Source organism: Symphodus melops (assembly GCF_947650265.1).
Source record: "Symphodus melops genome assembly, chromosome: 20".
Lineage (NCBI taxonomy): Eukaryota > Metazoa > Chordata > Actinopteri > Labriformes > Labridae > Symphodus > Symphodus melops.
In genome coordinates, this window is record NC_136710.1 from 10,434,732 (window position 1) to 10,448,162 (window position 13,431).

A 13,431-nucleotide genomic window follows, 5' to 3' on the forward strand; every position below is an offset into this window, starting at 1 on the left:
ATATTACAAAAGAGCAGGTAAAAGACCTTATTTTTTGTAACCAGCTACCTTTCATCCCAGTCCCTATGTCTTGACAGTTTCATGCTTTGTAATACAAGTTTATCGTTTTTTATTTTTCCATGTTTAGGTTGATGATTCGGTGGTGGCCCAGAACATGCATGAAACCTTGCTAGAGGCTATGAAGGCCCTGAGTGAGGAGTTCCGCCAGCGCAGCAAGTCTCAGTCCAACTCTGGCCCTGGAGGAGGTGCTACTGCTTCCAACCCCATCAGTGTTCCCTCCCGCAGACACCATCCAAACCCTCCTCCCAGTCAGGTAGGCTTTACTCGAAGGCCCAGAACAGAGCCTCCAGGAGGAGCAAATGGCGGGGCAGAGGCCAGCAGTGCCAATGCTTCTCCAACCCCACGGCACAACTTTCCAAGGTCACGCACTGCCAGTGATGGGGGGAAAGTTGAGGAGGGATTAACAGGCACCACACCCCTCCAAGGTTCAAGCTCAAGCCCCTGCACCAATGGCTCATGCGCTACCACCCCAATCCTCAGGTCGAAATCCGCCCGTTCAGCCCCCACCACAGCTGCTAAAACTCCTCTTGGGTTGATGCGTTCCATCTCTACGCCAGCACCCTCCCCAGCCCCAAGCCTTTCCTCCAGCTCTGGACATGGTTCAGAGTTTGGGGGTGTGACATCAGCTGCAGGGGCTGGGCCATCTGGTGCCTACAGTCGAGTCCTGTCACATGGGGCATCCATCTCAGGGTCGCCCAGTGACTATGGGTCCTCAGATGAATACGGCTCCAGTCCTGGGGATCACACGCTTCTTCCCTCACCAAGCCTCCCTGGAAGCTCTGTTGGTAGTACTGGCAGCCAGTCTCTTGGTGAGGAGGGAACTAACTATATCCTAATGGGCCAACGTAGTGGTGGTGGCGGCAGCAGTAGCAATCAAGGGAGCTTGACATCAAGCTCCCTGCCAGCACCAGGAACACCTTCCAATGGCTCCCAACCCCAAACAAGGAGAGTGCTGCGTCGCTCCTCCAGCCGTGAATGTGAAGCAGAACGTAGGCTACTGAGCAAGCGGGCCTCTTTACCTCCTATGGCCCTGGAGAGGCTGGTACCACGGCAGCGCAGAGCAGAAGAGCCAGCAGAAGAAGATTCGGCTGATTATGCCATTATGTCAAGAAGTACTAGCCGAGAGTCTTTTACTTCTACTTCCTCATCAACACAGAGGGAATCCTTCATGAGTGCTGGGTCAGCAGGAGGAGGAGGAGGAGGGTACTTGGATGTGGCGGGTGAATTCAGGTGTGAAGGGGGTGGTGGGGCAAGTGGTACTATAGATGTTGTAGTGGACAGTGGGTACATGTCCATGCTTCCTGGTGTCACCCAGCACCCAGCATCCCTGTCCCAGTCAGCAGCTGTCTCTGTGCCGGACTCTGATTCCAAACCTGGAGACGATTACATGGCCATGACCCCTAACAATAGCGTGTCCCCTCCCCAGCAGATCCAGCCTCCACCATCTTCTGATGGCTATATGATAATGTCCCCTAATAGCAGCTGCTCCCCTGACCAGCGTGGAGGTCTCTCGGGAGGGGCCTGGGTCGGCAGTGGTAGTGCTGATAGCAGGGCAGGCAGTGACTATATGAATATGTCTCCAATCAGTGCACGTTCTGTAAATAGCAGCCCCCCACCTCTTGAACACACAGGACAGTTGGAGACTAGTTCTCAACAGCAAGCCCCCAAGATGGTGTACTCTTACTATTCCCTTCCTCGGTCTTACAAACATAACCCTACTGCTGGACACTTTGACGATGGGCCTGGAAGAGGCAGAAGGCCCAATGGGAGCTGTAGTAGGGGAATTGGAGGAGGTAGGACTATTGGAGGGCGACAGGAGCAACCAGCGACAGGCAATTCCATGGTTGGACGCCTGTCCCTCTCTTCTTCTTCACACTCCTCGAGCTCAGCCAGCAGCGAGAGCCTTGGAGAGAGTGAGGATCGAGCTACCCAGGCTGTTAGCCCCATGGCTGGAGGAGTGCAATCCAAAGACAGGAGTAAGCTTCAGCAAAGACGAGTATCTGGTGGATTGTCCAAGCAGGGTAGTCACACTAGGAGCAGACCAGTGAGCCTGTTTGTTGACGTCTCCAAGGCAAACACCCTTCCAAGAGTCCGTGAGAACCCCTTGCCCCCAGAACCGAAGAGTCCTGGGGAGTATGTTAGCATTGAGTTTAAGGGGGAGAAGTGCAGTCAGACTGGGGTAGGTGGGGGACGTGGCAGGGGTCTCAGACATGGCTTATCATTGCCCAATGGCTCAAGCAGCAAGCATCTTCAACATAGGCCAACTTCTTGCTTAGGGAACTTTATCCCCGTATCTGGTTGTCCCACTGTCCCTCTCACTCCCCCAGGAGCTTCTGAGTATGTCAACATGGACTTGGGCCCTTCTCCATCCCCCTCACCCCTCTCCCTTACCCCACTGGTTTTCCCTTCGTTTCACAATCCTCCAACGCCTCCAACTCTTGCCCATGCTCCTAAAGCCTGTGATGAGGATACTACCAGCCCTCGTGAAGATGGGGCTGAAGTAGCTGAAGCTCCACTTCGGAAAAACAGAACAAAAGTCCCATCAGTGACTGAATCTGAGTCCCCAACCTCCTGTGGTGACTACACAGAGATGGCCTTCAGTTTAAATAGTAACCCCATCCCGAGGCCATCATCCAGTGCGTCTCCCAAAGCCCCTTCCCCAACCCGGACTGAAACTACTGTTCCTGTACTTTCGAGGGGTCTAGACTTCCCTCTGGCCAAATCAGGAACTAACCCTGACCATGGGGCTAAAGTAATCCGGGCTGACCCTCAAGGACGAAGGCGGCACTGCTCAGAAACTTTTCTTGCCGCACCTTCCCTCCCCACCTCTACCTCTGCATCCTCCTCTTCAACTGCCTCCCTCTTTCCAGAACATGCCCAAGCTGTGGCTCGCCGGCTGGGTTTTGAAAGCATGCTGTGGGGTAATGGTGCTGTGACTGATAACCCCACTCAATTCGCTCTTCCTGGCCAGGCAACCCTTTCCACAAACGCTCAGACATCCACAGAGCAAGGACTAAACTACATAGATTTGGACTTGGCAAACAAAGAAAACCCCAATTTGGGACTGGATGGACCCTCAGGTACTCAAGCAGCATCTCGCCTCTACTCTGTACTGGGTGGAGGTTCTGGAGTTGGTGGAGTAAGCCCAGCAGTTGGCAGCAGCAGCAGCAGCAGCAGCTCAAACCTCAACACGTATGCCAGCATTGACTTCTGCAAATCAGAAGAGTTGCGGACGCATCAGAATGGAAACAAGGAGGGAACAGGTAAGAGTTGCTTCATCCATTTAAGATGCTTTTTTCGGACTGTTTAAAGTATTATCTGTTATGTTGTGATAGAGAGGTCTCGATACCTTATTTCTTCCAAATACCTGGACTTTGCTGACTTTTGGTAGCTTTGATTGACACTACATTCCCAGCTATACTGTACGGTTGTTTTTTTTAATTGATCATAAACCAGTGGATTTTTGCAGGCTAAATGGCTATGATGTTGGATTGGTGTATTAACTGACCTACTTGTTAATATGGACACTATCAAAACTGATATCTAAACAACTATAGATCTTGACATCTCTGCATTTTTTTTCAAGTTTCCATCACACCCGGGCTCTATCAGACTAATCAGGTATAAAGACGCCAGACAGACCCAAGTCTGACTTGTTTGACTGTTTACATAACCCACCTTTGGAAACACTTTAGTTGTTCTCTATCAAAAATACATTTCCTTCTCTGGGTGTTGTTGTACTTCCACAGTCATACACGCTTTTTTACTAAATTTGATTATGTAAGGTGTTAAAGGCCAGACAACCTATTGGAACATCAGTTAATATTGATATTCTACTATTGATCCTCTCTGGTTTTGTGAATGTTGTTTATAAGCTAAACCACCACCTCAATGATTTTTTTCTTTTTGTTGTTGAGTGCAGATCGAGGAGGTGTTTTATATGACAAGTGTCAGAATCCTTATGCTCTAGATGAACCATTGTTTTTCATCTAGGAAAGCTGTCACATACATCTCTATTCATTTATACTCGTATCAAAGGAAACCCTTCAAGCCTACCACTGAAGCATTCTACTCCTTGTTTAATAAATTTGAACTTCGATCCCATTTTCCGCTGACCTGTCAGCCCTAAGATCCTCACAGGACATTGAGTTTATTTGCCTGAAGTCCCTGAGTAAGGGCTTTGCCCAAAACATCAGTGTTGCACGAAAAGAAAACAATTAAGTTATTGGATTGCTGTCGTGGAATAGTTTTGATAAGCTCCACCGATGTGACTTGTGTCAATGAAAGCAGGCATGTCAGATAATATGTTTATTTGACAGTTTCTGAGTCCCTATGCAACTTTAAAATGATGTTAATTAGGAAAGTTAGCAAGCATTATATTAAAGTTGCTGGGTTTGTAGATGTGGCTAAAAAATATAGTTTATTAGGATTTGTATTCTTAATTCAAGCAGAAAGCTATGGTAGCTTAGCATGGCTAATGACCGGGCTTAAACATTTCCTGATCACACATGAGAGTTAGGCACAGAAATCTACAGATTTGCTGTAGCTGTAGTGCTGTCAAACCTTTTTTGTCAGAAAGGGAGGTCACCAAGGCCAGATGATGAATTTTCTTTGTATTTATATTTTTCCTACTGTGAGGGGAGATTTTCTGGCTGTGGGGGACCACCACAGCTAAACAATGCCTCAACTAGGTCACTGTGAGACGTTTCCTCATCGAAAAACATTCTCTTTGAGCCACCGTCTGCTCTAAATTGGCCTGTTAAGAAATGGACGCCTGCAGTTTAAGCAGATAGAGCAGCATTTAAATGGAGATGTGGATTTATATGCACCAGTAAAACACTCGGTATTCTTGCTTAAGCTTCCACAGTGGGGCTCTTGTGATGAATGCATCCTGCCAGGCCTTGTTGTTTATGTAGCCTAAGCATGATTTGTACCTTGGGTTGTGTTAGACCTAAACCTCATGGGGTTTTTGTGGTAAACATTTCATAGCTGGGCACCACAGTTGGAGTTAATGAAAAATGTAAGGCATTAGCAAGAATTTATCATAGGGTCGAGTGGTGAGAGCAGCGCAACTGAGCTCCCCATTTGGTTTTCATAGAATCCATAGATGGAAATAAACCATCAGCCTGCTTCCATGTGTCGCCATGTTGGTTTTATTGGGAAATGGAAGCCGTGTTGGTGGAGAAGGGCGGTGTTGTTGCGTGTATTTTAAATGTAAATCTCTGCAAGCTACCACAGTGGGACATATGGGCTCTGGCTGTGGAGTATGTCAGCGGGGCAGCGTGGGGGAGAATGTTACACATTGGCTGTGAATGTTGAGATGGGGCCAGTGTTTCACTCACACAGCTCTCAAATGCCTCTGTACAGTGTTCCCCCTTCTTTCATCCCCCCCCACTTTCAGCCTCCCCCTCTTTCCTCCTTCAATAAATGATCCTTTTGTTCAAGTGTTTTTGCCGTGGTGGCCTGACAGGCCACAGCAGGGCCGAGCCCCAAGACTAGTGGACTCAACTGCAACTGTTTCTCTTTGCACTTTGTAATTTGTGGTATTTCTATCTGGCTTTCTTGCTCTCACCTAATCTACATATAAATTGCTATCTTTGTTTAAAAAAAAAAAAAAAATCTTTTTGCAAACTTTTCCTCACACTTTTTCAAGCTTCACAACCTTTGTCCCCATCTGACATCCATGCTGAAGGATTTTTGAAATTCCTTCCCTCCCTTCTGTTCACATACTGTTCAACATTTTTTCGCCAAAACCTCTCTTGTCTTCACGCCCTCTCATACTCCTCCCCTTTCACTCTGTGTTTCATCCTTTAAACGCTTGCAGAGACGCTTAAAAATAGATTTTAGTACCGCTCAGAGCAGCTTTCTCTCTCTTCTTTAGCGCAAACGGCAACAAGAGAAAGAGCCCAAAGAAAACAAAAATGAAGAGATGCTACTTGACAACCAAGCTCTTTGTTACCACAGAAAACACACACTTTAGGAAAGATTAATCATGTTGTCTGCATGGATCCTGTTGGCCTTATTTGAAGCCTTCGGATCCACTGTAATTACAGGGATGTTTTACCCCCAACTGGCAGCAACTTGCATAGAAAAACAGTGCGCATATGTCTCTGGTGAGTACTTTAGGCGCAGAGAGCCACAGGCTAAATTTGAACATCAGTTGTGGGACATGTGCCAAAAACAATCCTATTTGACACTGGTTATGCAATATGTAAAAATAGCCTCTCATGATAAAGATAATGAGGGAGAGCAGGATTAACCATTTCACTTCAAATAACATCTTTTGATAATAAATTGAAAGAATTCTTCTACGACACATGCATGTTCTCTGTGTATGGGCTGTTTTTAGCACTGCGACAAAAAGTCCAAGGCCACGCATCACCATTTGTGTTGATGTGTTTGCTCTTTACGAGCATCAAGTTCAGCCAAAGTGTGAGAGACAGTTACTGTAATGTGTCCATATCTCTTTGTTCTGTTTATCTCTTTGCGTGTCTCTTGTTTGTGTTTCCAAGGTTTCCAAGTTTCATAACCTTTAGTACCACAGTCTGCAGCGGTTTATGAATTAAAGAGAATTTTTCTGCACAAGATGTTTTTTTGAATGAAATGCCTCCTCCCACAGTCTCCTCCAGGAAAACCATATGAAAGAATCTCATTATCCTCTCTCCAAGCTGTCCCTTTACTTTATTTCTTTACCATGTGGATGTTTGCCAGGCTCAAAATAGCCTGTATCCCTTTAATATCCCGTCACTGGGACACATTGCTCAGAGGAGGAAGTTCTAATGGGGAGGTTCGTGCGTACCCACACGATTAGATTTTGCCTCGATGCATTTAAAAACGAAATGTGATTGTTTACTTATGGCTAGATGACCAAAGGGATCCTATCGGGAAAAATAAAAAACACAGGAAGGAACTAGTGTCACTTTTTTTTTTTTTTTTAAAGAGTCACGAAAAAAGGGCTGTCAGGCGACTACATTTTTTAATCACAATAGATCCATAAATTTCAATAGTTAATCTTGATTAATTGCATTTTTAATTGCATGTGTGAAAATCCATTTTTTCTGGTAGATCAGCGGTAACCACATGGAGCTAAAGAGGACGGTGTCATGAAGTGGACGCTAATTTTGACTCCTCAGCTGAGCTGTCTGAGAGTTTGTAAAGTGAAATTAAACATTCAAAGATGCAGCAGTGTTGTTCTTCTCCTTCACTTTGACTACAAGGAGATTCAGCGGTGGCTTTTTCACAGAGCTCCTAAAGGGCAAATTAGCATATGATTAATCGCAATTTAAAAAAAAAAGTATGTTACAGACCTTAATAGTGATTAACTTGTTAATGCTGACAGCCCTCGTTACATTTAACAAAAACGAAACTACGTCTGAGAAATTCTATCAATATATGATTAAAAAACTAGAAACGTCAACTACCCTTTATTGACAACATCAACTGAACTGAATTAATTTGGCTCCATCAGCCCTTAAACTCCTTTAATGCTGTATGTAACTGGAAACAATGGATGTTTATTTTGGCCCAGTTTGTGGCTGGTTTGCATTCCTGCCTCTTTAAAGTCCCAGGTCATGTGTGCCAGGAACAAGTAAAGACATTCACAGCAACCTCTAAGTCACGCCCAATCAGATCCTTAATCAACAAAATCCCGTTAGCTTCAGACATGAGAAGTGACTTGTAATAGACTCCCCATCAATCCCTCAATGTCTCTGTGAATCAATGGATGTGACGGCTGAGAGGAAAAGAATCAAGTCACACGCACAGAGATGATGCTCAACTTTATTATTACGATCGTATCCTTTTGTGGGTTTTTTTCCTTCTTTTTTTTAAATTCTAGGTGTTCATCAGACACATGTTCACAGAATGTAAAATGAGTTCATTTGAATACTTTTATTAACATTGGAGGGTTGTTGTGTTTCTGCACTAATCCCGCCATGCAAAATTTCTAAAGTACAAAGCTGATGCTGTTACTATAAAGTCAAGCGAGGGTGACAATGAGAAGTGCACGTTACATTAAGATCTTTAAATGATCAAATCTCCTTTACAGTAAACATGTTCATGTTGTGTCAAACCACACGCAGTGACTCCTCTGCACCAAACACACACTTCCCCCGCTGGGTGTGTAATCCAGGGCAGCACTAGGTTGGACAAGCACTCGTAGTGTTACGTAAAAGAAACACGTGGATGGGATCCATGACCCCCAAAGAGGGTGAGGCTCAGAGGTGTGTGTGTGTGTGTGTGTGTGTGTGTGTGTGTGTGTGTGTGTGTGTGTGTGTGTGTGTGTGTGTGTGTGTGTGTGTGTGTGTGTGTGTGTGTGTGTGTGTGTGTGTGTGTGTGTGTGTGTGTGTGTGTGTGTGTGTGTGTGTGTGTGTGTGTGTGTGTGTGTGTGTGTGTGTGTGTGTGTGTGTGTGTGTGTGTGTGTGTGTGTGTGTGTGTGTGTGTGTGTCTGCCATGCGCTCTTCACCTGCTGTCATGCCGTCACTTTGGGTCTTTCTCTGCAGAATTAGCTTGTGAGCGCAGTAACACACAGCTCCGCTCACATTTAGGCAGAGGGTACAATGTGAATGCACACAGATGTGGAGCCACAAACAGCAGAGGAGAAAAGGAACCAAAAAAAAACCAAGGTCATCTTTAAACTCTTCATTATTCTTGTTGGATAACCTGCACGTGTACCAAGAAGTCTGAAATGATTGATTGATGAAGTAGGTTTATTTACTCGTCAGCCTCCCAGACGTCTCATTGTTGTGTAATTCACTGTGTGGATATGAACAAGAGGACGTGGACCCCTGCGTTTTATGATTGACTAATCCATATTAGGCAGGAAATAAGCTCAAATTTCTCCGCCTTGGCAAATCAACTTTGCTTCATTTGCCTAATCACGGCGTTACACAACGGGAAGATGCAGAAAAACTTCAGCTTCTGGGCGAGGACAGCAGACATTCCCATGATTCATGAGTCAAAGCCACATTTCTCTGTTTATTTTTAAGAAAATTCCCCACATTTGGAAAGCTTTCTTTGTATAAAATCGCAAAATGAAGGAGGTTATTAGCAGAGCTGCCAAGGTTCTTTGTTTGGAGGTGGTTTGTTTTAAAAAGTCAAGGACGTTTAGTTCTCTGAAGATGGCTTTTGCTTTGTTTGGGTGGTCCGCTCAAGCAGTCGCTGAAGCTTGCGTGCACACATAGCAACAGTTTCCTCTGTTTGGGTTTTTGAGGGGTAATATTGAAGGCCGTGTGTGCGTTTACGCGTGTTTTTCCCCACCGCCTTCAAGCGCGGACCACGCGATCAGGTCACCCACGTGCGTCGCCACATCGGCTCATTACGAGTCGTGCACAGTTCGGTGAAACGGAAGGCTGGAGGCGTAATCTGAGTTGAATACTCAAGACACAGATCTCCCCGGCTCTGCGACGATGAGCGAGCCGTGACGCACGCCGCTGCTCACTCTGCAGAATTCAGCGTTACACTGCAAACAAGAAAAGAAGCTCGGCGCAGATAGCGTAGGTGAACCGTGTGCGCTGCTATAAACGTTCACAGGAGCTTCTGCTGTCAGATCGATACACACTTGGGCTTTCTTTGCATTTTTATAAGCCAAAATAAAAAGTAATTATTTTAGGAATAAATTACACTCGGCACAGAATTATGCAGAAGCGAATCGTTGTTTCTCTGTGCAGCCACATCTGGCACCATGTAGATCCACCAGGGAGTTTTTCCATGTGAAACTAATGTGTTAAATTTACCCACTGAAAAACAAGACTGACACCTGGGGCGACAGGTGCTGCTTCATAATTTGTTCTAGGTGCTGTTTTAAGTGGTCAAAATGTAGCAGGACTTACTGGCTGGAATCTTTGCAGACGCTAAATGTTTTTCCATTCAGGTGAAGAAGTAAGCCTTTCCTGCATTAGTGTTCTCACAATGCAAGACGACTTTTAGTGCAAATCTGCCTCTTTAACATTGATGTTTTTTTTAGTCATATCCTCCTTGAGCATCATGGCCTTGAGATTCAATGTTTGGCTTCTTGTCAAGAAACACGGAAACGTTTACTATTTGGCATGGATCGTCTCCTAAGAAGCTTGCAGGTTGGTATATAAACTGCATGCAACGAGCTGCCATGACTGTTGCTGATCTTGGCCTCTGTAAACGACTTCAAACAACACTGTGTTCAGTAAAAGTGCAAATAGCTGCATTCGTTTGGGCATGTTCCTCCAGATGCCGGTGAAAGTAAGAACGCTGTTAAGGAAGAATGGATTGAGATATGTCAGTGTGTTTGAAGGCTTGTCAGGCCATAAAACAGGGTTGTTTATTTAATTTAGACAGCTGCAATCATTTAATCCTTTATTTTGACAATAATGAGGTTAAGAGAAGACAGTCACCAACCTGGAATGTGCAGCGCTGTGAAAAGTTGAACCAGGTTCAACTTTCTTACCTGTTGGCATCCGTTGAAGTTAATTAAAGTGCCAGGTACATTCATGTTCATCAATAAATCATTTTAAACCGATAATATGCTAATTAAAGTGTTATATAAGCAACTTAACACACCTGACCAAAGAAAAAAAACAAGAGTTGGGACGAACACACACCAAGAAAACAAAAAGTGAATTAAAAGAGACGACAGCTGAAAAGATGGATCTAAGACTTCCTTTATTGTCATTCAAATTTGAACTTTACAGTACAGATAAGAATGAAGATTAGCTCGTTATAATGCAGGAAGAAAAAGCAGCATCAAGTATTTACTTACAGGATGTTGTATTTTCAAAATAAAGTGCAGATAGAAATAGTGTACGTGACAGTATGTGTGAAATTACTGTACGTTTATTGATGTATGTTATATTGTCTTTTGAGTCCAGAGAGGGTAATCCAGTTGTGGGGGTTGGAGGGGGAATTGAGGGGATTATTTTGTTGTGTTCACGAGTCTTCTGGCCTAAGGGAAGAAGCTGCTACAGAACCTGCGGAACCTCGTTCCAGAGTCCAGCAGTGAAAACAGTCCTTGGATGGGGTGGGAGGAGTCTCTGCTGATTTTCTGAGCCCTGGTCAGACAGCGGCTTTTTGCGACCTCCCGGATAGGAGGAAGAGGAGTCCTAATGACTTTTTTTCCGCCGTCCTCACCACTCTCTGCAGGGACTTCCAGTCGGAGGCACTACAGGCTCCAGACCAGACAGATGCAGTTGGTCAGTAGGCTCTCTATAGTGCCTCTGTAAGAAGGTGGTGAGAATAGAGGGAGGGAGCCGTGTTCTTTTCATCTGACGCACAAAGTGCAATGTGCTGCTGAGCTCTTCTTACAAGAGCTCCGGTGTAAAGGGACCAGGTCAGAGTGTCTGTTATCTGCACCCCCAGGAACTTGGTGCTGCTCACTCTCTCCACTGCTGTGCCGTTGATGAGGAGTGGAGCGTGGCTGGACTGGTGCCTCCTGAAGTCGACGATGATCTCCTTGGTCTTGTCGACGTTCAGGACCAGGTTGTTGGTACTGCACCAGTCAACCAGATGTTTCACCTCCTCTCTGTAGTCCATGTCGTTCTTGTCACGGATCAGGCCCACGACTGTTGGGTCGTCCGCGAACTTCACGATGTGGTTAGTAGTGGACCTGGCGCGGCAGTCATTGGTCATCGGTGTGAACAGCAGCGGACTCAGCCGGTGCCGGTGGGAGATGACACTGGAGGTGTTGTCGCCCTCTCTCACAGACTGAAAAGAAATCTAATTACCACTAAAGATTTGTAGTTACAAAAATATGTTTGGTAGTTACGTCAAAGTATTTGGGTTTGTAATAAAATATGAGTGTTTAGTGTAAAAGACTTGTTATAGGAGTTATAATTAAAAGATGGACAATTCCGATGAAATATTGTTAGTTACAATAAAATATTGGTAGTTATAAAAAAAATAGTTATACAGTAGCTACTAAAAAATACAAAAGCAATAAAGGATAAATCACAAAGCGGATGGGTAGTTACAATACAAGTTGGTCATAAAAGTTGACTATGGGTAGTTTTCAATGTGGATTTGTGGTTGTGGTGGAAAATGGATCATTTCTGTTTAAGGTGAATGTTTTTGGTTTAAGAGTGGTAGAGAAAAACAGAATGGATTACAATGAAGGGATGAATAGAAATGATTAAAACATGGGGAGAAACAATAATATATTAGTAGTAGTTTCAGTATAAGATGGGTGTTATTGATAAAATGTTCGTAATTAGTGTGAAAGATGGGTACCTTACCCTACAAAATGATAAATAGTTACAATTAAAGACGGGTAAAAACAATAACAGATTGGTATTTGAACTATGGTTATCAGACAAAAGACGAGTAATGACAATGACTGATTGGTACCAACAGTAAAAGATCTGTGGCGGCAAGTCGAAACACGGCTATAGTGTGAAAACTAGTAAACAAAATCGATCACATTTAGAGACATTGACTGGTGTTGTAATGTTTGGACATAAAATAAGTCGACGTCACTGCTCTGGGAAATCCAAACGGCAACCATTGCTCCTAGAAAGGGAAAGAAATGACGTTTCTCTTTTTATTAGTCAGAGCCAATCGTGTTATTTAATTTGGGAGTTGATGTGTGTGTGTTTGTGTTGCCTGAGGTCTCTTCTGTTACAGACTAATCTTCCATTGGCTCCAGTGTGAGGCAGAAGAGAAAAGGAAGGATTTTGTTGAGATGATAGTATGAATCATCATCCTCAGTCTTTACTGAATCAAAACACTCATTACTATGTCTTATAATAACCTTCTCTTTTGTCTTTTGAATGGAATTTTTTCTGCTTTTGTCGACTGAATACCGTTTACTTGTGTAATATTTACAGTCTCTCCTCCATATTTGCTTTCACACTGTTACCATTTGCCTCATTTCTATAGACATCAAAAGGTCTTTCCTGACAGGGTTTGTTGAAACTCAAATATTGAAACTGGACACACTGGCAAGTGCAGAAAATGAATGAGGAAGTTTTATCTGGAGCCGGGGGGGGAAAAGAAGGAGGGAGGGATGTTGAGAAGAAAAGAGAGGCAGAAGGTGCTGAAAGGAAAGATTTACGGCGTGAGAATGAGGAAAAAGACTCAACATAGAGGTAGAGCAAAGGGAGGAACTGTGTTGATGATAACTGGTAGATTTACATCAGCCATTGAGGTTTCACTCATTAACAACGACGTCCAGATACAAAAGCTGTGCAGAAACAAACTAGATCAAAGAGAAGATTACTCAGAGAGAAGGATCGCACACTGAGGTAAAGTGATGTAAGATAAATGACTCCATCTGTCATGACAAATAGGAGTTTCTGCATTAGTAGTTATGTTGTAAAAAATCCAAAGGTAGATTTTCCTAGTTCAGAGTGAACAGTTCAGTGGAGCTTTAGACAGTAGGTATAAAAAAGTTTGGTTGGATCTGTT

General features: G+C 44.3%; 1 protein-coding gene across 1 annotated transcript in view; it reads left to right on the forward strand.

The window, feature by feature from the left end:
• Positions 1-13,431, forward strand: part of LOC306841122 (insulin receptor substrate 1-B) — a 46,307-nt gene that overhangs the window by 11,732 nt on the left and 21,144 nt on the right. Inside the window, exon 3 of the mRNA XM_079370794.1 lies at positions 128-3,323. Coding sequence (XP_079226920.1) covers positions 128-3,323 — 3,196 coding nt within the window. The remainder of the gene's footprint in view (positions 1-127; positions 3,324-13,431) is intronic.